This window comes from Ostrinia furnacalis, unplaced genomic scaffold (genome assembly GCF_004193835.3).
Source record: "Ostrinia furnacalis isolate ACB-3 unplaced genomic scaffold, ASM419383v2 OfSCF3350, whole genome shotgun sequence".
Lineage (NCBI taxonomy): Eukaryota > Metazoa > Arthropoda > Insecta > Lepidoptera > Crambidae > Ostrinia > Ostrinia furnacalis.
This window is the reverse complement of record NW_021133589.1, coordinates 115,264-141,608: the sequence shown is the minus strand read 5'-3', so window position 1 is coordinate 141,608 and position 26,345 is coordinate 115,264. Positions and strand designations below refer to the sequence as shown.

The 26,345-nt window shown below is 37.3% G+C and overlaps 1 protein-coding gene across 2 annotated transcripts; it reads right to left on the bottom strand.

The window, feature by feature from the left end:
- Positions 1–4,457: 4,457 nt before the first annotated feature.
- On the bottom strand, positions 4,458–11,467 carry LOC114357761 (uncharacterized protein K02A2.6-like). 2 transcript variants are annotated; one of them, XM_028311535.1, is made up of 2 exons: positions 10,513–11,467; positions 4,458–4,544 (listed from the first exon to the last, which is right to left on the bottom strand). In XM_028311535.1, the coding sequence occupies exons 1-2, from the start codon at positions 11,267–11,269 to the stop codon at positions 4,531–4,533; spliced, it is 771 nt and encodes a 256-aa protein (XP_028167336.1). In that variant the 5' UTR covers positions 11,270–11,467; the 3' UTR covers positions 4,458–4,530. The 2 variants fall into 2 exon arrangements, with proteins under 2 accessions (XP_028167336.1, XP_028167335.1); XM_028311534.1 differs by lacking the exon at positions 4,458–4,544 and adding an exon at positions 7,800–8,947 and having other exon boundaries at positions 10,188–11,467.
- Positions 11,468–26,345: the final 14,878 nt, after the last annotated feature.

The window sequence follows — 26,345 nt, the reverse complement described above, 5'->3', positions numbered from 1 at the left end:
TCGGAGCCTCTTTTTTGGAAGTTAAGCGAGTGATTTGTCCAGATGCGAGATACTGCTCGATCGAGCGGCGCGTCAAAGAACAGGATAAATGAGTAATTGACAGACAACGAGGCGACACGCGGCCATATTGGATTCGGGAGACGTGGTATTTGCGTTGATATGATGGCACAGTGGTCTTAGAATCTTCATCATCACCATCATCTATGTGTATGCGAAAGATCACGTAATGTCAGAAACTATACACCTACAAACTTGAAAGGCCGATAGATTCCTCATAGGGTGTAGACATCCGCTAAGAACAGATTTTACGAAACTCCACCCCTAAGAGGGTAAAACGGGATCCACGCGTACGAAGTCACGCCAAAAAGCACCTACTCTCATTTTTTTCTACTCTCATCTTCTTGAGGTCGTCGGTACATTGAGCAGATGGGCGTCATTCATGTTTATAGAGACATGGTCTCGAGAATTCGCGCAGCCTATTGCCACTTGAACTTTTGGACTAAAATCTACATTCATCACTACTCTTACTATTCATATTTTCTGATTTTACCTTAACGTGATCCCACATACTAACAAATTATTTCATAATTTTTAGTTTTATCCCTTTCAGCACGAGAGAAAAATTTGTCGATTTCTAAAAAATCGCGTTAGTTTCTGGGGTCTTTAGGATCTTAGTAAATAGAGAAAAATAGCAAAAAAATTTAGGGGGTGACTTTAACCCCCCTAAACCCCCCCCGCACGATCGTATCAATCCGTCATGAACCTATGAATAGCTATTTCATTACAATTACAATTACAATTAAAACTAATTAAAAAAAGACATTTTAGATATAAGGAGCTTTATTATTCTTCATAAAGACATGATATCGTAATTAGATACTAATTTCTGCAAAAAAATTCAAAAATAGCTTATGGCCCTAACCTATAACTCTATCAAAACCTGAATTTTGGGGGTAGTAGCATCTTAAAATTGAACATGAGCTTTCGTTTTTAGTAATAACTTATTTTTTTTGAATCCCAGATGTCGAGGCTATTATTCAATAACACATCATGGGGTTAGATATTTTCATAAAAGGGATCATTTTGGTTCATCTATTGGTACTAGAATCCGGGTATCCTCTCGATATTTTCACTGGTGGCTGTATTTTCTACAGCGGTTTTGTACTACTTGGTGGTTATGTGTCTCAGAGACATTCTTGAGTTTATTCTAGAGTAAATCTGATGTTCAGGCCTTTAAAAGATTCGAAAGGTTTCCATTACTTACATTACCAAAAATTCAAACATCGTCCCGACATGCACGCTCGTGCTGTAGAACTTTAGGAGTATCTGGTACTAGGCTACATCTAACTTTTTATAAAATTAAAGCGAATTATATTTTTTTAAGGATATAATTTAAATTAATACTCACAAAATTCATTGAAATCCACAACAGAAGTAATTTAAATAAATTAATACTTTTCACGCCTCCCGTAGTGTTGTATATTGGGAATAGGAGAAATAAATAACACGCTTTTCCAATTATTCGCACTGACATATATTCTCTGACATTAGATAGAGACTATTTTACCGACCGCTTATTTTAACGTCAGGCCGTCAATGGTAGGCGCAGCCACGCACTTAGCGGTGTTAATAGGCAACTACATAACAGTCCCTCCCCCTAGTTGACTATTACTAGAACTTATAATAAAGATACACATCGTCCCTGGGGCGCCTGCGTTGCCTTGCTGGTCTTGTTGATGCTGCCGACTCGGTCGATTCAACAGGCTCTGGCGTGTCTGTACAATGTGTTTCTCCCGACCTAGACTCTTCTCTCTGTTCATCATCAGGTGAATTTGCTTGAACCATCGTTGCGTCGGGCATCGACACAGGTGCATCACTATCGTCCCCTCCGACGAAGTCAGCGCCCGGGTGGTTGGTTTCAGGCGCTGTTTCTGGCATCCTTGTGGGTGATGGTGATGATGATGATGTGAGGTCCTGAATATTTATGTTGAGATCCCGTCTTGGGCTAGGATTTTCGTCGCGGCGCCCCTTATATAACATTAACTGATTTTTATGCTTATTAACACAGCTTGAAGAATCGTTATCTTTAACTAAGTACAGTCACGGAATGAAAAGGTTCGTCAGTTTTCAAATTGATTCCTTCAACGAATCGCGAGCACATATTACCTTTTGAAACTATGTTACAGTTTAATCTCGAGTTAGCGAAAATAATCTTTAACTGTTCGTCAGTAAAGTTCAAAATTATTCAGATCAAAGTTGTTTGACGATTTATCTTGTCAAGAAGATTATTATGATTGATAAACTAAAACCTTCTTGTTGGTTAACCTGCCATTATTATTTCTATTAAATAAAAAAAACTATTGTCAATTGGTCAATGTCATCATTGCATTGCACTGATGGGATAGAAAAATAAACAAGCAAAACCTTATTTGTTAGCAAACATCATATTTATTTAAATGTTAGCAGCACTGTTTCTTGCACGTTATGTTGGCAGGTTTGGTACCTAGTGCAAGCGAAAACCGACACTAAGGTGACGAACCTTTTCATTCTGCGACTGTACATAACTTTACCCATACGCTTAACAACTATACCCTTACACCACATGAATTTGTTATTTTTAACAAATTTTTTATATAAAACATTGGTTCCAACTTCAAATGTTTGGGTATTAGTACCATAACTTTTACTCTGTGAAAACTGTTTATTTTCCACAGTTTTAGCCAGTGATGAAGGTGAGGGAGAAGGCTTCGATGACGAAGAAACCCTGGGATTTATTAAATCCAAACGAGACCTTAACCTTCGACCAAACACTAACTCGGCAGGTGAAAACCCAGTGGTGGAATGTACCGAATTCCTATAATCAAACAAATATTTTAGTAACATTTTTTTTGCTGTGTTTATGTTATTACATGAATTCATACATGACTTAATACCCTTTTTGACAATTTTTACACTAGATTCTGCCTGGCCGTTACTGGCTGGGTGAAAAGCTGCTGATGTCATGTGAACTATACCGTTTAATTGACAAAACCGCTGGAATGGGGAGGTAGTCCACCCCAGGGGGGCAGTACACCACCCCAAGGACAGCCTTGACGCCCTTCACGTTTACTTCGATGAAAATAAACTCGCCCGTCGCACTATAGGGAGACGGTGACATACACAGCACCTTATATGGGATGTCACTACGAAGGTAGATAGCAACACCGCCACCACCTTTACCAGTGCGGTCATTCCTTATAAGAATGAAACCTGGAAGAGCGTAGGCCGCGGAATCGAGGCAAGGTTTGAGCCAGCTCTCAGAAACGAGGACAGCATGAAGATTAGTGATGGAAAAAGAGTCGAGAAGATCAGAGTAGTGGGAAGGAATACTTTGTGCGTTTATGTGGCAAACATTGAGAAATCGCTTAGTGTTAGAGAACTTATGGGATAGAGTATCTTTGAGGGTAAGAATGTCATGAAAAGATTCATCTTCAGTTGAAAGAGAATCATGAGCAGAGTAAAATGATTCGTCATCCATATATAAATACAATACATAAAAATAAGATAAATATAATATTATATGGCACTAACTAAACAATCAAAATATTTAAACACAGCACTTTGGCCTGCCGGCTTACAAAATTAATTTAAAGAACACATCTATTTTTAAGCTTGGAGGTACCAGACCCACACATAATAAAATTAATGTAAATGAGTAAACACCGTGTATGGAAAAATAAAAACAGAACAAACGGAAAAAAATATCAAGAAAAGTTTTTAAAAATTAATAAAAAGCATTATGGGATCGTGTGAAACGAAACGCAATAGGTCATCAAAGTTTTTACTCTGCTGTTCCAGAAACCTAGAGTAAAAAAGAAAAAAAAAAAAAGAAACATTATAAAATAAATATATGTAGATTTCCGAACGAAGCTAAGAATGTCATAATTGACACTTTGACAGATATTGCAAGAAAGAGGTTAGAAAGAAAAATTTATTGTGAAATGAAAAAGTTCGTGAGTGATGTAAACAGAGATGAATTTTAGAATGTGCAAAAGTGGGTAAAGGTACCTCCAAAGACAGCCAAGTGAGCACGCACCATCGCGACGACTGTTATTTTTATTTTTGAACAGAAATGATATTAACCAAAAAAAATTGAACTAAATGGTAATTCCTTGCATACGTTTGGCATTTAGATGTCTTTTCAACCCTAAGAAGTCACTTGAACCTCATACTGATACTTCACAGGAGGATTTTGAGGTGAAAACTGGCACTGTGGTAGAGACTTTGATGGTGACCCGAAAATTTCAAAACCATGTAGCCAAGATGGTTTAAACGATCGTTTCAGAGATTTAGGATCTTCAAGTCTTCAGAAAAGACATGGAATGAGTTATTTTGGCATATTAATTTTATTTTTGGAAAATCCGAAAAAATCTTACTATTTGNCGCTTAATAACTATACCCTTACACCACATGAATTTGTTATTTTTAACAAATTTTTTATATAAAACATTGGTTCCAACTTCAAATGTTTGGGTATTAGTACCATAACTTTTACTCTGTGAAAACTGTTTATTTTCCACAGTTTTAGCCAGTGATGAAGGTGAGGGAGAAGGCTTCGATGACGAAGAAACCCTGGGATTTATTAAATCCAAACGAGACCTTAACCTTCGACCAAACACTAACTCGGCAGGTGAAAACCCAGTGGTGGAATGTACCGAATTCCTATAATCAAACAAATATTTTAGTAACATTTTTTTTGCTGTGTTTATGTTATTACATGAATTCATACATGACTTAATACCCTTTTTGACAATTTTTACACTAGATTCTGCCTGGCCGTTACTGGCTGGGTGAAAAGCTGCTGATGTCATGTGAACTATACCGTTTAATTGACAAAACCGCTGGAATTCGTAGGATGTGAACGCTGTGCCATTGTCACTGACCAATGTTTGAGGTTGTCCGAATCTTGACATGAAATCCATAAATTTTTCAATAACTGCCCCTGTAGTGCACAAGTTGTTCATATTATAAACCTCTACCCATTTGGAATAAGCATCCACAGCCACTAAGTAAGTATTTCCATATATGGGCCCAAGAAAATCCAGGTGTACCCTTTGGAACGGTTGGGAGGGATACTTCCAAGGTGAACAAGGAGCACGCGGGGGAGAGGGGCGCAGCTGGATACAAATATTACATGTCCCTATCATCTTCTCCAAGGCATTGTCAATACCTGGAAACCAGAATCGTGATCTTGCTTCAGCCTTTGTTTTGACAATCCCTAAATGTGAATTATGCAACTCCTTTAAAATTCTATCTTGCAAAGACTGAGGTATCACAACTTTGTGTCCTCTCATCAAACAGCCGTTTTCATAAGAGAGTTGAGTTTTACATAAATAAAATGGTTTTAGTTGAGGATTATTTACTTTTGATGGCCAACCCCTCATTACCAATTCCCTTACCGCTACTAATAATTTATCTTTATCGGTTTCTTTGCGCAGCTGATCAATTGTAATTGGAAGGCTTCCTTCAACTACGAAATTTACGTAAGCAGCTCGATCGCCTTCCAAAAATGGGTCATCGACCCCTGCGTGTGCGGGATGCTCGGCTGCTGGCGCCGGCAAGCTCGCGCGCGACAAGTAGTCTGCGCTGTTGTTGGCGCTACGAATGTATTCGATAACATAATTATAGCCGCTTAGAAACATTGCGTACCTTTGCAATCGATTAGCTGTAACTTCAGGTATGCCACGGTAAGGACCGAAAATTGAAATGAGAGGTTTGTGATCAGTTTTGAGTACAAACGGATCTGATTTTCCATATAAATATTGATGGAACCTACGTACTCCGAATATTATGGCAGTTGCCTCCTTTTGAATTTGTGAGTAACGCTTCTCNAATGTGAATTGAAATGAAATTTAAATATTTTATTATTATTATAATTATTAACTGTAACCTTAAACCTATGACTGTGTGTTGAAATAAATGAATTATTATATTATTATTATTACTATTTTTGTTTTTCTGTAATGATGAATGTATACGAATGTATTCGATAACATAATTATAGCCGCTTAGAAACATTGCGTACCTTTGCAATCGATTAGCTGTCACTTCAGGGATGCCCCGGTAAGGACCGAAAATTGAAATGAGAGGTTTGTGATCAGTTTTGAGTACAAACGGATCTGATTTTCCATATAAATATTGATGGAACCTACGTACTCCGAATATTTATGGCAGTTGCCTCCTTTTGAATTTGTGAGTAACGCTTCTCTGCAGAATTCAACGTCCGTGAGGCAAAAGAAATAGGCCTCTCCAGGCCGTCTGTGTCCACTTGCGATAATATAGCACCAAGCGGGGTTAATAGGAAACTACATAACACTAACCTTTCTTTCCAGCGACAAATCCGACGCTCTTGAGGGCCCGAAGGAAGGGAGCGACCCTTCAGGTTCAAAATGTCCAATTCCCGAAATGTCCAATTCCCGAAATGTCCAATTCCCGAAATATCCAATTCCTGAAATGTCCAATTCCTGAAATGTCCAGTTCCCGAAACGTCCAATTCCCAAAATGTCCAATCTAGTAGGTATTATGATGAATTTGTTAAATAAGTCCTCATAGCCTTTCTTAAAAATTAGTAATTAATATATTTCTGTACGAATGCGTTTAGTTTTTGCAAAATAGGCATATAAACATAGAAAATTAGTATTATTTGCAAAAAGTACGTAGAAAATATTTGTAGCTACTGCACTTTATACTCNGTTGGCGATAAGCAGCCCTGCGCCTGAGCATCGAGCCCGGTTTTACAGCAGTCGAAGACTTGTATTCAATAAGGTTAGTTAGTTAAGTAAAATTGTAATTTTTTTATCTAAGTAATAAAGTAATAAAGTAATAAAGTCTTTATTGTGTATGAACAAAGGTTACAAGGGTTCTTATAAATAGGTTACAGGCATCTCTTAGTTCTACCTTTTCAGGCGTATACACTACTATACACTATACATTATTATAACATTACAATTTATTTATATTGCAAATATTCTTGTACACTATAGAAACATTTATCAATAAGCCATTTTTTCAGTACAGTTTTAAACTTAGTAAATTTATACTCTTTAAAATCATCTGGCAATTTATTATAAATTTTGATGCACATTATAAAAGTATTATTAGAAACAAGTGTTAATTTAGACTGAGGTTTGTATAGTTTATTTTTATACATCGAGCGAAGATTACGTTTAGAGACTTGACAATTTTGTTCGAATAGGTCATTATGTTGATACACAAATAGACATATATCAAAAATATATAAACTGGGCAGTGTAAGTAAGTTATAGCGTCTAAAGAAAGGTCTACATGAATCTATTTGCCTAAGGCCAAATATGGCGCGGATACACTTCTTTTGTAAAATAAATACCCTATCTTTATTGACAGAATTTCCCCATATCATAATTTCGTATCTTAAACAGGAATTTACGTAGCCGTTGTAAGCGGTAAGCGCAGCCTCTATCGATACAATCTGACTGATGCGAAAGAGGGCAAATACAAATTTATTTAATTAAAAATAAATATATTTTTTTCGCAAAAGCTCTCGGCTAGAGCTTAACTCGCGTCAACCGTCAGGATTAACTTTGCATTTGGGTTAAAATGAGCAAGAACTTTATCTGAAGCTAGTAAGTTTTTTATAGTTTGAAAAGAATCGTTATGCTCTGATGTCCAATTCCATTTAAATTTTNACAAACGGATCTGATTTTCCATATAAATATTGATGGAACCTACGTACTCCGAATATTATGGCAGTTGCCTCCTTTTGAATTTGTGAGTAACGCTTCTCTGCAGAGTTCAACGTCCGTGAGGCAAAAGAAATAGGCCTCTCCAGGCCGTCTGTGTCCACTTGCGATAATATAGCACCAAGCCCGCTAGGGGACGCGTCAACCGTCAGGATTAACTTTGCATTTGGGTTAAAATGAGCAAGAACTTTATCTGAAGCTAGTAAGTTTTTTATAGTTTGAAAAGAATCGTTATGCTCTGATGTCCAATTCCATTTAATTTTTTTTTTAATAAGTCATACAATGGACATAGTATAGAAGATGCATTTGGTACAAAGTTCCGGTAATAATTTACCAACCCCAAGAATGACTGTAACTGATTAACGTTGGTTGGTGTAGGAGCTTCTACTATGGCCTTAACTTTGTTTGGATTCTTTTTTAGACCTTGTTTATTAATTATGTATCCGAGATAACTTATCTCGTCCTTAAAAAAATCACATTTATCTTTTTGCAAAGTTAATCCTGCGGCTTGTAACCTTTGTAGGACGGCTTCTAGGCGCTCCAAGTGTTGAATTTCATTACAGCCCGTGATACATACGTCATCAAGTAGACATAGCACACCATCCAGCCCCGATAGAATGTTTTCCATCGCTTTTTGAAAAATAGCTGGTGCGCTGGATAGACCAAACACAAGTCGCGTATATTTATAGAGACCGCGATGTGTATTTATACAAGTAATGTTTTGCGAAGCCTCATCTAAAACAAATTGGTTGTACGCCATAGATAAATCTAGTTTAGTGAATTTTACACCCCCATGTAGCCTCGCAAATAATTCTTTAATTGTAGGCAAAGGATACTGATCAACTACTAACTGTTTGTTTATACTCACTGAGTAGTCTGCGCATAACCTCACATTTCCGTTATGTTTTAAGATAGGCACTATCGGAGAAGCATACTCGGAGTGGTCTACTGGTTTCAAAACTCCTAAATCGACCAATTTGTCAATTTCTTTGTCTACCTTGTCTCTCAGGGCGAATGCTATAGGACGTGCTTTGAAAAAAACTGGTTTTGAGTTTTCTTTTAATTCCAGTTTTACTTGATATTTGTTAAATACGCCTAATTTATTGGAAAATACATCTGGATAGCGTGCCTGTAACTTTCCAAGACTAATTCCTTCTTGTATGCAGTGATTTGATGTTAATAGCTCTAATTTAACCTCCTGGGGCCCGGGAATTATTTTTATCGTGAATTCATATGAAAACTATCCAAATAGTATTAATAATTGATATAATTATCATAAAAAATAAAATAAAAAATTTTATCTGGAAAACGGCAATTTTCTCAATGTCATATATTTACGACATCGGTTCCCAATGTCAACGACTTTTTTATTTAATGTACAGGATGTCCCGTAATATTGCACAAAAGTAATTCCTAGTTAAGTTTCTTGACTATCTACAACGAATTTGAATCGATTTTTGAAATATATTGAGATGCCAAAAAATTTTTTGCTATATTTTTATTTTTTTTCTGCCTGTACTTACTTTTATCTATGCAGTGGATGCAACTATTGATATTTTTTAAGTACCTTTTCGTTAAAATGTAGCTAGATAGATTCTTTATCAAGTTTTATGTCATTTTTGGGCAATAACATTGCATCTCTATTTTTTTTTTAATATTATTTCAAAATTTTATTGCATTTCATTTGGATGACTCAAATTAAAAAATCCTCGTGATAAAAAAATGCATCACATCAATGTGTAATTAACATTAAATGATGTAGATAAGGTCAATAGCAATAAAAAAAATTAAAAAACAATTTGATTAAGTGCCTCATGAAATTATTTTAATTTCATAAAAAAAAATCAAAGTGACTTGAGGTGTTGATAATACTTCTGGGCCGACTTTACCAGTAAAATCGATTTTTGAGTGTTCTAATTATGTTATATTCGCATATATCTACCTAAACAAATAATAAAATTATATCAGATTGCATGCTATTTAATAGAAAATGTATAATGTCATACAGGTATTACACTGGGCTCTGTCAGTTTACACTAGTAATTGGGACCTCATGTAATACCTGTATGACATTCAGATTTCACCATGGTTTTCGTAGTTTTCATACGTATTTCCACAATCAGTGATACTCAGATAATAAAACAGTTCAAATCCCAAAACGAATAATAAGAAAGGCTTATAGAAATCGTTTATATTTTAGTAAAAATTTCATTATTACTAACCACTTGTTCCCGGTCGCGGCGCCGTCGCTAGTTCAATTAAAGATAAAAATATATAAATGTCACTTCACTAGCCAATCACAGCTAAGAATGATGGACAGATGCACCATCTAACTAACTAACGTAAAAGTTCTGGTAAATTTCAACAGATAGCGTTGATTTATATTTTTTTGCTTTATGTAATAAATATATGACGCCAGGCCCCAGGAGGTTAAATAGAGAAATGAAATCACGTCCTAACAGTGGAGGGCCACCATTGCGTATTACATAAACAGACAGTGTGTGTGTGAGCCCGGCATATGTTACGGGTAATGGAGTCATACCTATGCACTCGATATTGTCACCTGTGTAAGTAATTAGCCTCTTCATTGCTGGTGACAGTGGCACATTTTTAAAATGAGAGTTGTAAACTTTTTCCGATATAACTGTAACGGCAGAACCGCTGTCGATTTCAAATTTTAAACTGACCCCCCCAATTACCACTGTTTCCACCAAAGGTTCTCCACCCACTGAACGAATGTTAAATAATAACTTACCGTCATCCCCTTCGCTCTCACCCTCATTACTGGCCGTTTTGACGTAATTCACACACATTCTACGTAAATGTCCCTTTACACCGCACTTCTTACACGAATATTTCGCGAAACGGCACTTATCTGTTGCGTGGTTTGTGTAACCACACACTGCACACTTCTTTTTAGCACTTTGGAGTTTGAATAGCGGTGTTGTGTGGCCGACGCCATCGCCGCTACCGCTGGCTGTCGCGCTAACTTTAGCACAACGTAGATTTTCAGCCCACTCCACCGCCTTCGCCAGTGTCATCTCCTCCAGGTTCTGCCCGTATAATTTTTCTTTTTCTTGGCCCGGCAGCATGCCCATTATGAAACGGTCCCGCAAGGTCTCTTCGATATTTGTGAATTTGCAGTGCGCCGTTAAGCCTCGCAACCTGGCGGCCCACTGTGCGTAACTTTCCCCCAACTGCTGCGTCGCTGCATAAAAGTTATGACGCTCGGCGAATCCAATGTGCTTTGGCGTAAAATGCGCATCCAGTAGAGACAAGATATCTTCATATGGCACATTTTCTAGCTTTTTAGGTAACGCTAAATCTTGTACTAGCTTGTATGTGCTATCGCAGAGTGCACTTAATAATATGGCGCGTCTCCTCGTTCCCTCCGAATCCGTGACAGCGTCGTCGACCCCATTTGCGATGAAAAACTGCTTAATACGTCCTATGTACGTATCCGATTGTTGCAAATTGTGGTCGAATATCGTTAATACGCCGAGATTGGCCATTTTCTTTGAAAATTGTGGGTTTCGTCGCCACTGTTGTATATTGGGAATAGGAGAAATAAATAACACGCTTTTCCAATTATTCGCACTGACATATATTCTCCGACATTAGATAGAGACTATTTTACCGACCGCTTATTTTAACGTCAGGCCGTCAATGGTAGGCGCAGCCACGCACTTAGCGGTGTTAATAGGCAACTACATAACACGTAGTCAGGTACACGTCCATCTTTGTCACTCAACACAGCACCGAATGAACGCCATTGAAAGTTTTTGTATGAAAAATAGCAAATAATCGAACCGTACGATCGATCGGAAGCGTCTTGGCGCGGTAAAATTGATTTACCAATTCACTAGATTTTTTCAAAGTCGAACGCACTTTCGTATTATTCTGTGCTGAAAGGGCTATGTTTAGCATTATAATTTATTAAAAAGCGAGAATTTGTTATTTGAAGTTGAAATTAATTCATAATTAAAAGCTTTAAAGTTGTTTCACATATTGTTTACTCAAAGCTCATTTCACGTTAACATTCTTATTAATTGCTCGTGTTTTTGTAAAATATGAAAAAGGTTACATTATTACAATAAATAAAACAATCCTAAATGTTTGGCAAGTAATTGCATGAAAAACTTAATTGTGAATGATAATTTTTGTTAAATTATACTTTAATTACTCTTTAAGTCAAAAGACTTAAAGAGTTTTCTTAATTAGTAACCATTGAACATATTAATTAATTTTAGCAATCAACTAACCGTTTGATTATTAAAAAAATGAGTTTGGCACGCCTTAATTGTAGGAGGTACAGTCAACCACCGGAACGCTCTGGTATAACTGTACGGTGAGTTCAACTGTGTATAAATTACTCTGAGTGTACATACATCAGAAATGGGTAAGTTGTCCGTGTTTTAATACCATAATGACGAATTGATGCGCACTTTAAAGGTGTTGCCGCAGCTTAATCAGAACGGTAACTTCACTCCACTTAAAAAATAATGTAGAGTCGCTCTTATGTCTCCTTTTGCATAAGTCTATGTTTTGTAATTTCCTATTTTTTTCATTTACAAAGATGTGGTGTTCTTATATATATATATATATATATATAGATACTCGGTTTTTGAGGAAATCGATTAATATTTCGGACCAATATTGTGTTACTAATTAATAACGGTAATAAAATGGTAATAAGCTACTTTAAGGTGTAACTAAAAGTAATTATTGAAATCAATCTGAAAATCTTTGGGGGAAACCTATGTTCAGCATCTTATGTTTAATGTCTTGTGGCCTACGACGATTATTGAAAATTTGTAAACCGTATACCTACAGCAACTTACACTTTTGAAATTGTACCAATATTTGTTTAATTGCAAAGCTGTGTGCTAGCTGATTTACTTTAGCATGAGCATATACAACTATAATGAAGACATTTCAACTAATTGATGTTTTGCTGAGCTACTGCGCGAATGAGGACACCTTTCGACAGAGGTCCAAATATGGCTGCTTTTTTCTAAATATGCAGCAATTACTTAATAAGCAAATTGCTTCTTTTTCATCTTATGCAGATGAGCCTCATTAAGCTTTGCTATGGCAGGATGTTTTCTGCTAATGCTAATATGTGTTACCTAACTAAATAGACCATACGGTAGTGGTACCATTCCACATACCTACATAGTTACGATATTCAAATGAGTATCCTATTTAATAGGTACTTTATTATTGCATACTACCTGGACCGATCTTTCAAAAATCTTTCGCTGGGTCAGCTAGTGTTTTAATGATTTCATTCATCAACCGATGAATCAACTTTTTGAACAAATAAATAGAGTATTTAATATGGCTTTTGTAAGATAAAGAGAATATTTTTATGGGGTAGATCTACCGGTAGATGATAAGTACATTCCATTTGAATGAAATGGGCAATTAAAGTATGCAGACAGTGTCATAGGCGCCAGCTAGTAGCAGTTAATAAAACAAAGTTAATGAAAAACACAAAATACCACATTACTAACAAAGTAGTTTTCAAATAGTTCACACTTAAACGGTAATTGAAAAAACGTTTCATTTCTCACTTGACGATTACCATTCACCATTGTGGATTCTTTCAAACAATAACTATGATCATTAACACTATATCATTCTTATAATTTACATTAAATAACACCTTTATAGCTTCAATTGACGTGATCTAGTGATGTTCTTCAGACATATGAATATCGATAAAGTGAGGAAAAAAACTGTGATAACATTCTTGGAACAGCTTTGTTAGTTACTGCGCTAGGGTACTATGAAGCAGGTATTCCCAAGAAATATTCTAAATTAAATGAAAAACTTCGTTAGTGATCGTATGATTCATTAGTTTTTTACACCTACCCATCGTCTTTTATTTACATTACTTACCTACTAGAGTATGAAGGAAATCAATTTCAATTTGTGCTTTTGGAGCTTGTCTCCTCCCAATACCAAATTATATTCCTCATTTAGTTCGAGCCACTATCAACCGCAAAAATATTCGATAACGATAGTTCAGCATCACTAGTATTAACGATCGGGAACTGTGCGTATGCGCATTAGAGGCTCGGAGAATGTCGTTAAAATGCCTCGCTCCCATTGGAAAGCAAATAAATCAATGTGCGATACAGACGGCTGGCAATCATGCTGGAAAAAACTATTCATTGATATCCATTGATGGATGGCACGAAAAACTATACTTTAACTACTTCAACCTGTCAAATACCGTAATTCGCTAGACTATAGTAAACAAATAGCGCCAGCTCTACGAGGGTTAATACACTGGACCGCAAATAAAAAGGGTCAGTTAGTATAGGTAGGTACTTTTGAAGATATCGAAAATCTTCGATATCTTCAAAAGTACCTACCTATACTAGGTAACCTAGTAAAATGAAAATGCGTAGTTTTTCTACTATGTTTTGTTTTATAACGCTAGGTCATTTACTTTTGAAGATATAGAAGATTTTCTACCGACCCAAAGAAAAACTTTTCATACTCTTAGAAGCGTTAACATATTTTTTTTACAGTTTATCAAAAGCTATGTCATTTACTTACCTAATGAATATGATCTGTGGTCCGAAGATAAGACGTCTTTAGATCTGTAACAAAACATGTAACTTATTTATACGCACTCGATTATTATGATCAGACTATCATCTTGGCATTTTGCGTCAAATAAACAGGTAGATAATATTGCAAAACTACTAGCAAACACTATTGTTACAATGTGTTTTGTTTCATATACAGCAATTAAGTTCATGAATTGAAATAGGTAAAACAAAGAGCGCTTCACACAACTAATATCAAGTAATATCATAAAAGTTACGATCTTTGAACACGCATTGACGCTACATGAATGCTAGCATTACTATGTATGCCCAGTTGTGGGCCCTGTCAAGTGTGACGACGTTTTTTTTACCCAACCGCGTCCTAAAAAGATAAGTCATGTTTTCGAAGCCCCCAATTAAGTTATGGTTTCCGATTAGCCCAGTCCATTTGTAATGCAATAGGTCAGATACCCGCCGAACAATTACATTATAGTAAGAGAGTATACTTACAGTATTAATACAACTTTATCTTCTAATTAAATGTTAATAAACAAAAACTGTACCATTAGGTTGTACGATTGGTGCAAGACGGGAGCGGGAGCAGGAATAACTGTTCGGGAAATTCCATTGAGTTCAATAAAGAAAATAAAATGTGCAATGCGCATTATTACGTGGAAAATTTTCAAACTGAAAAATGAGTTTTCGTTAAAAGCTCCCTAAATAAATAGGTGGTCCACCTATTTAGCATTAGGTAATTTGACAGTTGATTGATAGAAATCATCTATTTCCATTGGACAAAAGCTATGTAAAACTATTACATAGCTGTTTGAGCAACATGTGTTGGTAATGTCTACCAAGTTTTATGTATAAACCAATTTTGGTTCAGTTCAATATTATTTAATGATTATCAAGTCACAAGCGGCAGCGATCGCTCTCATAAGGACTTATCTCCCAGCTTGTTAGCTCGCTCAGCTCATGAGCTCGCTCCGTCGCCACAAAAACTGGCCGGAGCTGGTAACGGCTGCGCCGGCGCATCGGCCGCGACGCTGCGCTACGTCACGGGATACATATGGAGCTGATATTCCGAGGTATAACGAGGTATTTTATGCCAATTTAATGGAAATATCTTTTAGGTTTTAATCCTAGACTGCATCTCACTTAACACCAGGTGCTATTGTGGTCAAACACCTGCCTTGTTATGCATAAAAAACCCTATTTAAGTAGAGTTCCAACTACACCAGCATTCAGCAGTTATAGTCTCAAAGATCTTTTTTTTTCGATTTTTCTTTTATTTTCAGCTTCAGGAGAAAAAAGTTGGTGGTGATCCGATTGCAGTGGTAATGATAATGATGAGGACTTTACCTAACTATTACCACTAATTAAGATAGTAAAATCACGATACCTATTTATTTTAAGATGTTGTGAATTACCTTCATACCTAACACATTTGAATATTTGGGCTCAAGCCCATTAAAGCCAGCCAGTGAAGGCACATTTTAAATTAATAATTACTGCATTACATACATTGGGACATTCAACTTCAAAATCACGCCAATCGAGTAAATTAATTTGAAGACTACGTAATCTTAAACAAACATCAGCAGCTCTATACAGATCCAATTATCACAAAACTGTTACAAAATAGCGATTTTTATGAAAATCAGTTGCAATTAGTTAAATAAGCGGCCGCGCAGCCGCGTATTAATTACTATATTGATGAGTTATGATTGCTAATTAGCAATTACACCGTCTACGGATTCGCGCCACTGCCCACGGACGCGGTGTGAATCGAGATCTCGACCCTAGGGAGCGGTAGTTCTGAGCGTAGAGCGATTGTTGACAAAATGACAATGTTGTAGACTTCACTTATACTACAACAAGGCTACCAGTGTGAAACAAGTAATTCAACGATACATATCGTTTCGTTCAATTGCAAACTTTTTCAATTTACCGACTGCATCGCATTCCTCGTGTGTTTGTAACGAAAAAGGTAGTGGGAGACTACATCCACCCTAAAATCGGAACCACATTGCCCACAATAGTAAATCCACGGCTGGACTCCAACTAAACTACTAATGTTTGCAGTATAAGTTAGACTGTTACCTAATAACATAACCCTTCTTCCCTTGTTCACAATCACAAGGTAGAGCAAACACAGACAACATTATAGTAGTTTAGTTGATGAGTCCGGGCACTGTTGTTCCGATTTTCGGGTGGCTGTAGTGTCCCAAAACCTTTTTTGAAGGTTTGATCTGAGTATAAAGTTGCAAAGGACTACACACACATCCCAAAGACTAGAGTGCTAACTGTCACTATCCTTGTTTACAAGATAGAGTAATGCAGTCGATAAATAGAAAAAGTTTCAAATGGCTTCACATTAATTCATCTACCACTATAGGTTTGACTCGGTAGGCTAGCATCACTATTATACTTTAACTTTAACTTAATCCTTTTGTAGGGTGTTATATAAAATTCCTACTGAAATATTCTGCCTCACTCTAGATTTAACAAATTCTGATGCAACCCCTGTGTAGTCAGGATCTGCAGCTTGAGTTCCATTCAATAACCTAACGAGCGAAGGTAAACTTGTAGCATGCATGTGTGTGGCACACGCTCTTAACGCCTCTTCTGCATACACTGGTATTTATTTTAATTATCGTTTATCGGCATTTATCTAGATCTGCATAAAATTACTATTTTACCAAGATGAAAGAATAAACGACAGTTGTGCGAATATGCAAAATTTCCTTGTAATTGCTTTCATAAATGTCGGATCGGCTTTACGTGACCATTTCGAACATTAATTATATCACCTTCCTTAATGCATATTTATTTCTAATAGGGCTAGATTATCGCCATCCTTCTGCTAGGACAAAGTGTCCTATTAATAGGACAAGTGAGGACTGTAATTAATTAGGGCATCGTTCCGGGGAGGACAAGCCGTGTCTGGAATCATTAATTAGTTGACATTATAATTACAATTTATTCACCTCGATGGACATTTTCTATCGCCAATAGACTGTGGCCGAAGCTTACTTGCTAAACTAGATTACTGCGATGGAAAATTTCAAATTTTGTTGATCCATTAACTGGTATACTTACCTAGTTTTATAACACACGCAAAATTATTTCATACGCTTGATCCATCTGAAGCTATAGTTGGTAGAGCTACAACTTTTTACTGATACTTTATTAACGTAACGTTTTATACTGTGTCATATGCCAGTACAACCATTCCAATTATTATTCTCGTTTATCTCTGAAACTTGATTGTATAGCATCGCTCAGGATTTATAAAGGTTATTTTAATTAGTTTATTAGATAGTCCGAAAATGAGGAAATGGAATCCCAGGTGAATTCTATTTAAGCTAGTGTGCTTAAATTCTTTAACAAGAACTAAACCGTGCTTGTATAATGTATGTATAAACTTAATTTAGATTAATTTACAAATTAAAATCAATCCATTCCATTTATAGTAAATTAGCTAATTATGCAAGCACTAGAGAACGTGTGCAGAATAGATTAATAACATTTTCCATATGGTAACTATTAGTTTTACGGTATAATGTCAGTTTATGCATACTAGCGACCGCCCGTGACTATGCGCGCAAAAACTACATGTAACTGAGATATTCTAAGCAGGAATCGGTAACGGCTTTGAGGTGTGCTCGAATTTTCCCCTATCTAAAAAAGCGAAAGGTCACTGACTGACTCACTCATCACGAAATCTCAGAAACTACAAGTGCTAGGAGTCTGTAATTTTGCATGGGGGTTCCTTTTTAGAGCGTAGGTGCTCACTGAGAACGGATTTTACGAAACTCCACCCCTAAAGGAGTAAAGCGGAGTCCACGCTTACGAAGTCGAAGAATACGTAATTGACAGTGACTATCATAATCCTAGGATATTGATAGATCTCTCTGAGTAACACTGCATAAAATACTAACAATTCAGTACATAGTTCTAAATTATTTGCTGGACTGACCAGGACCAGGTCAAAACCGCACTCAATGGTCCACTCCACGAGTGCACAAGAAAGGCTGTAGTGCGCGAGGAATGGCGACGGATTGTGAGGCTTGCCACCGAACCTGGTGTGACGACTAACACCACTCTGGCAAGAGTGCAGCGACGAAGAAGAAGAATAAATTATTTGCAAAAGACGTAGAATCTATATCTAAAGCACATAGCTCGTAGAGCTGATGGCCGCTGGGGCAGGAAAGTTCTTGAGTGGCGACCACGAGCCGGAAGACGTACCGTGGGCAGGCCTCCCACTAGGTGGACCGACGATCTGGTGAAGGTCGCGGGAGGTGCCTGAGTGCGAGCGGCGCAGGACCGGCCTTTGTGGAAATCCTTGGGGGAGGCCTTTGTCTAGCAGTGGACGTCTTTCGGCTGAAACGAACAAACGAACGGACTATATCTAAAGGCCTGTATCTCACTTTATCGCGACTCGAAAACTCTGATGATATAGGCAGAAATCTTACACACCCAACTTGAAAGTACAAGCGATGCATAAGGACAGGTTTAAATTCCATCGTCACTCTTCAAGTGAGTTATAATTAAGAATTAACCCAGTTTCAAATATTCAAACATGCTCTCAAGTTGCTCATTTAATTTTGATAGGAGGCTGACAGAACTTGAAATTATAATGCCTGCAAGTGAAATAATTTAGTAAACTCAGCGTAAACGTGATGAGGCGTGTCCAGTAGTCGTTTTAAGTTTGCAATCATCAATTAACGTAAATATTATAAAAATGGCTTTTTATAATACCATAATGGGCAACAGATGAATGCTCGGGGCGCAATGCAAATAGCTTTAATTTATAACAGACTAAACTAGCTTGGTGCTAGATGCTACTTTATTAAACGTCATAATTTTTAATTGCACTGACTCTGTCCCCATTATTAAACTAACGCAGCGACGCGACGCGACGACATATTGGAAAAAGTTGACTATCGGTTAGTTTTGTTCAATTACTATTTTTTTGAACAACGCGTTATACAGGGTGGCCAGGCAGTTGACGTTCAAAGCTAAAATTTAGATTTCTTACATCAAGGTGTATCTAAATCACCCCCATGTATGTTCTACGATTTTGCTTAGTTTAGGAGACCGAGCTTATTTTGTGATTTATCCTTATCCTCACCTGGTTGGTTTTTAACTTTTTTCTCATTTTGGAAGCTTCTCTAGCGTAGTAAGTAAAAACAAACTACAAGTGCTCGCTAGAGTCAGAAAAAATTAAAAACCAACCCATAGGCAATAATAAATCACAAAATTAACTCTATCTCATAAATTAAGCAAAATCGTAGAACATACATATCTATGACTTATTTAGATACACTTTGATGTAAGGAATCTAAATTTTAGCTTTGAACGTCGACTCCCTGGCCACCCTGTATTAGCAACCGTTGAAAAAAACTTTATAGGATAATAAAGGCGTTCGTAAGAGGTGGCTTAAATGTCGAGAATGTAGAGTTAATGCTTGATAATGTTAATATTGTGTAAACTTTATTGGAACACTTGCGTTTCTTTTATTTTATCGCCTAGATTAATTTACCACAAGTCCACAACACAGTAATGCCCTTAAGACTAAAATGATTATCATTGTTAATGGGAGTGCTGATGGGTAGAAAAAAATATACTCGTGCTGAGAGTTGTAGTATTGTAAGGTGTGTTTTTATGAAAGAAAATTCAATGGACGTACGATTCAACTTTAATAATTTGCAATCTAATCCCTAAATGGAAAAATTGTCTTAGAAACCCCTAAGCCATTTTAAAAGACCTATCCCACTTTACATGTAGGGGAGCTACCCTAAAAATGTTTTTTTTTTTCAAAATTTTATTTTACCGTTTTGTCGGCGTGATTAATACATATACATAGTTTATACAAAATTACAGCTCTCTAGTGCCAATAGTTTCTAAGCAAAACCTCGGACAGACAGACATATCGAAACTTCCTTGACAGGACTACGGAACCCTAAAAAGCACATAACGTAATGCATTTTTAATTTTCATTATCCTGCTTTCGCCTCCGAGATTTATTTTACCATGTAGTAGTACCCCTGTACGACAAGCCAATCCGCACACAATATTCAGCGCAGTAGTAGTAAAAAACAAAAGAGCGGGCAACCCCACCCCTACCACGCTGTGGGCTCGGTGTCCGAGCGGTCTCATTCCTTTGTGCGCACGCGCAACGACCGCACGCAGTATAAGAAAAATGCTTAAGTGACGTCACCAGGACGTTTTTACCGACAAAAAACGTAATTATTTTAAGTTGTGCAGTGTAGTGACATTGAATGATCAAACGAACTTACCAAGTGAAGTTCGATCTAAATTATCCTGTTTTCGCCGAAGAGATTTAAGGTCCCTCCCAACCCGAAGATTTCTATATCTTCTTCCCTGGAGGTAAACGTCAATGTCATCTCTTCTCTAAATATAATGAGACCGCTCGGACACCGAGCCCACAGCGTGGTAGGGGTGGGGTTGCCCGCTCTTTTGTTTTTTACTACTACTGCGCTGAATATTGTGTGCGGATTGGCTTGTCGTACAGGGGTACTACTACATGGTAACTTAAATCTCTTCGGCGAAAACAGGATAATTTAGATCGAACTTCACTTGGTAAGTTCGTTTGATCATTCAAGTATGATCGTCGCTTTCAGATATTAAATATTTTTAAAATAGTGGGTCAAATAGCTTGTTTAATGATTTAATTTTGCTCTCACTTATAAATTGAATCGATTAAAAGTTAACAAGAGTGGGGTCACTTGTCATGGTTTATGTTATTACTGCACGTGTTAGTGAAAATAACAACTTTTAGTTACCTACATGAAAATATAAAACCACACGTTAAAGGTGAAAGGTTTCCGATGAAAACTTTAGTTGTTTTATAGCTATAATAACATGTGCGTAAACTTAGATAAAACATTTAAAAGTGTATTTAATTCTACAACTTTTCAATGGACTGCATCAATTCACAGTTAAGGAACTAAACATTTTTGTTGCAGTCTCCTACTCTACTTCATAAGGTGTCATAATATTTAATTTTATTAGCCGCTGTTCGTGCCCATGGTAGGTATATAAGTTAATTACATAACTAGAATTGGAAACTTTACTTATTACATAGTACTACTCTATCTTTGTCTACTGATTGTAACCAACAAACTGATACAATAAAATTATGTTTTTTTTTCGTGTTCATTGTCTGTTCGTTTGTCGCGTACCGTGTTCTATCCTCGCGGGTGCCAGTGGCCATCTCAATTACACCGGCTATTACAATAATGCCTTAATTACAGACTGAGCATTGTCCGTGGTTACGTTGACATGCCATTACTTCGCCATGATCGGTTATTAGGCCGCCAACAAGCGCACGAATCGATAGGAAAATGGCAAACATAAAGAATGGGTATGAAAGTTTCCAGAAAATAAGCCTTGCTTAACTAGTCGAAATTTGTTAAAGACTCTCTTGATAAAGTTATCTGAAAAATCCTAATCTAGCTGTAACATTAAGTCTGGCCGATGTAAGGATAATTTACAAGCTTTGTCTTCACTCATTAGTTTAAACCTTCAGAATGTGGTATTGATGCAAGATTTGATTAGCGACGCAATTTTGAAGTTGTTCAGTTTTATTCAATTTAAAAGTACTTCTTTTCCTTTTCATTTTCAACCTAAAGATGTCTACTGCTGGAAAAAGGCATCCAAGCACAACTCACATATCTTAGCCCCATGCCCCATACGCATCCAGACATCTGCAACCTTTATACGAGCTAGAAGTAAATTGGATAAACGAGAAATAGCTCTATCTACGACTACAGCTGTAAACAGCTATAAACTAGTAATGTGACAGAGATAATCTTCGGAGATATTTTCAGTGTCTATGACACGACAATTCGGCTCACGAAAGTGATAGGTATGTATTTGAAATTTTAAATACTAATTGAACGGCATGAAATCGATTCGTTTTCACTTTTCAGCAGCACTTCTAGAAGGGGTAAGCAAATTGGCGTGACCGCGGCCGCTGCGAGCGCCAATAAATCCAGTTCACCTCAAAAAGTAGGGCTGCCACGCGGCCGGTTACAGCTGGACCGGTTCCGGGTTTGACTCCCGGTTCCGAATTTAAGACTAAGAAGATGGTGGCGGGTAAGAAAGTGGTAGAAGGTGGTGGTGGAAGGAGGTCACGGAAAGAATCTGGATGTGGGCATTGCAAGACTAGTCGTTGTAGAAGTCTATCTCACAGGCCTTTGTCCAGTAGTGGATGGCATAAGGTTGAAAAGATATAATGGACCTTATTACAAAAATATATGATTTAATTACTTGCTTCGATCGATGTAATGTAGGGCTGACATAGAATTTGTAAGAACATCCGATGTACAAGTAAGTCCCTACGATTTCCACAACGATTTCCTTGGGTCTTTGTTCAGCAGTGGACGTCATTCGGCTGAAACGAACGATCCCCATGATGCCTCGTAATAAGATGGAATTTTATCTTTGGTGATTTTTTCACGCAACTTTTTTGTCCATGGATGACTCTAATATCCGACCTTCTGTTCTCCAAAGGGGTAACCCTGCAAGTAGCTGAAACCCTGTCTTCGTTATGCTGTTGCACGTATTTGCATGCGAGTGTACATGCGCTAATCATCGATCGCCAATGATCGGGTGACCACGCCTTCCGATCGCGCCGGACTTGGACTACCGGAATGTGTACCCCCTAGCGTAGTAGGACGTTGACTTGTTGGGAATTGTGTTTAGTGTATCTTCTGTGTTTATCTAACCGGTAATTTTCAAAACAGACATAGAATTTATAAATGTATTATGTCCACCTACTTCATTCAAAATTATTTTACTCAAATGTAAAAGAAGAGATTTTGAGATAGGATTATTTTTCAAGGAGGCTCTTGTAGTATGTGTTTTTGTAAATATTCTTAACCGACAAAGTTTTTTGAATTCTAAAGCTCTCCTCTGTCCAATAAAAATCATTTATCTAATAGTTTTCTTCCTGTCATTTTTTTGAATTTTTCTATTTTAATTTATAATACTCCGGTTGGATAAATAACGAGAAAATTTGTTTTAAACATTTTTAGTAGTTATTATTTGAAGAAAAAAAAATTACAGATAAATAGAACGCACTTTATGGTACACCATACCAGACAAGAAAAGAAAAAGAAAGAAATATGTATACAAAATATACAAAAGAAAAAAAGAAAAAACACTAAATCAACGATGATTTTTAGAGCCCAATCAACCAACCTACAAATCTCCGGTCATCCGCCTCATAGTCACCGTAGTATGCAGATGGGTGCGCGCGCGCAACGCTGTTAATTATGATTTCGCAACGTTTTACTTTGTCGACGTGCTAGCTTATGAGCCATTTGCATACCGACCTATTGTGGCTTGGGAAATTTCAACGAACCTGTCGGCTATTTTTAGAATCCGGTATCGAACTATCAAATGTACAAATTAATAATTCACACGTTTCATATCCTAGCTAATTCTTGAAAAAATAAACATAATACCACTTACTATGTAAAATTTATGTAAAGTTTATACATATTTACACTAGCTTTCAGTACGCGGCTTCGCCCGCGTGGAATTTTGTTTGTCGCAGAAAAACTTTATCGCGCGCGTCCGTGTTTCAAAAACCGGGTTAAAAACTATCCTATGTCCTTTCCCGGGACTCAAACTATCTCTATGCCAAATTTCATAAAAATCGGTTTAGTGGTTTAGGCGTGAAAGCGAGACAGACAGACCGACAGACAGACAGACAGAGTTACTTTCGCATTTATAATATTAGTATAGAAGTATAGGTATAGATTTTCATATAAATGACAAAATTATTTACCTTACTCGGGTTGATGATATAAGTTACCGAAACAAAGGATTCTAACTTCAATCAGTCAGGATCATTCAAATCTGCATCTACCAAAGTATTGATAAAAGTGACAAAAGTACGCAAAATGGTCTATTTTATGGATACTTTAAATTACAAATGATGCTATAATAAACAAATGAAGGAGCTTCTGCTGTTCACCAGCTAGATAGGTCCACCGAGAGGCTTGGCTACACTCCATCTGCTGGTCTTTGGTCGCTCCTCTAGCACTTTTATTCCCCAACAGAACGATTTAAGAGACGGTAACTTCTGTCTTTGGAGCCTTCTTTGCACCCTATATCTGAGAGTTTTTTTTTATCCACAACGAGAAAGCTCTTGGCCTGTATCTCACCTGATGGTAAGTGACGATTAGGGCGAAGGTGGAAGCGAGCTTCACCCGGAATCCTCAACCACGGAGGAACTGGCTATCTTACCTCTAACTGTCGGAACACAATAATGCTGTTAACATTGTTGTTATGGCGACAGACTTAGGTAAGATGGTGGTAGCTAGCCAGGCGGACTTAGAACAAGCGATGTAGATGATTAGCGATTATGGATTTATTGGGCTCGTTTTTTACAACATCCATTGCGCATAACCCCACGAGGATACGGTATCCTAATCTTTTTATACTGAACTCCAGTGTCCGGCGCCACTCGGACGTTGGTTTTTGCGCGCACCTGCGCCCGGACGCGCCCGCGCAGCGCGATTAAGTAATCGCCGATTACACGACTAATTAATCAAATGTATCTCCGATTCGGTAATGCTAATCGTAAATTACCGCGTTTTGGAAGTGAGAAGTCAGCGGCGTCCGTTGCATGGGTAAATATGGTAACAAGCTGGCTGTATACTTTAATAATAATGAGCTGGGAAAGTTTTATTTGTAAAGTCAATGGAATGATAACATTATTTTACTTCTTTAATATACTTTAGGCTAGCCCTGAAAACCGAGTTAGTTTTCAATTTCTTGTGAAATGAATCGAATCCGCAATCACGTCTGATCATCATCATCATTTCAGCCATTGCATAACGTAGGTAGGCAGGTAAGCTTCCTCAAAGGTGCGTCACAACATACGATCAACATGCTTTTCATTTAACCACTGCCAGTATCTTCTTGATGTCGTCGGTTCATCGTATCATTACACATTTTAAGCCTGTATTATGGTACGTTACGAATGAATTTTCAGTGTCTTTATTTAAAGAGTCAGTGAACGCGGCCTCAATATCCCGGCATTGGGACGCCGGCCACGTCTGCAATCTTTTATGATCAATAACTTTCGGCTTCCCAAAGAAATCGGAACAAACGATCGATCGAAATTTTAAGTCAACTGTGCTCGCAGTTAGCAGGTCGCTAATTCCACAGCTCCTTTTATTTATGTCTTCATACACGCCGCCGATAGCCCCTAATTACGGGCTGGGGCAAAAACACTAATCGCGCATCGTACACAATCGTGCGCAGCTTTGAACGACGTAAAACTGCTTAAATACAAGCACAAATGTACCTTATTAAAAAGGTATTGAGTTTGCCCTTGATAAAAGTTAAAATAGCAGATACGACGTTTTTAGTTGTTAAGAGAATGTGGATTTGAAAATGAAATGATATAAACGACGCATCGTTATCTGCTGAATTTTAGAACTTATTCACTGAATTTGGAGTGCAATATGAGTTGATATCGACGTAAAAGCACATACGTCGTTTTACGCCGGAAACCGGTAAAAAATCGCACCGTTCAAGTTTGGACTTTCGTGCTCGGGTTAAGATTTATCTTTTAAAAGGTTGTAAAGGCGAAGATAGGCCGATTACAAGGCGAGATATAGATTTGCGCAGAAGCGTTAATGAGCTAGGGCTCGCCGGATTCCGCCGGTGCAATGTTATATCAGCTTTTGTCGGCACGACCCGGCTTTTTGCGATCGCCAATGATAACAATGAGCGGTGTTAAGAAAAGTGGGATGCGAAATTCTATAGATAACAAGAAAGAAGATAATGACGAGCTAATTAATTATCGTTTTGCTTGTACACGACGGTGCTCGTGATTAGAAAGGGTTTTTTGTGTCCACGACATACGCGATATATCCACTTATTATCGAACAAGTTCCCATCAATTTGTTGGAGAAACAATGTGACTTTGGTAAATGTATTCAAATTTGATGCACTGTGTGTACAGTATTCGACG

Coding starts and splice junctions, on each gene's coding strand:
- LOC114357761 (XM_028311534.1), bottom strand. CDS start 11,269: ATGGCCAATCTCGGCGTATTAACGATATTCGACCACAATTTGCAACAA. Junction 8,948..10,187: donor GATTTCATTTCTCTATTTAA/CCTCCTGGGGCC, acceptor CCAGGAGGTTAA/ATTAGAGCTATTAACATCAA.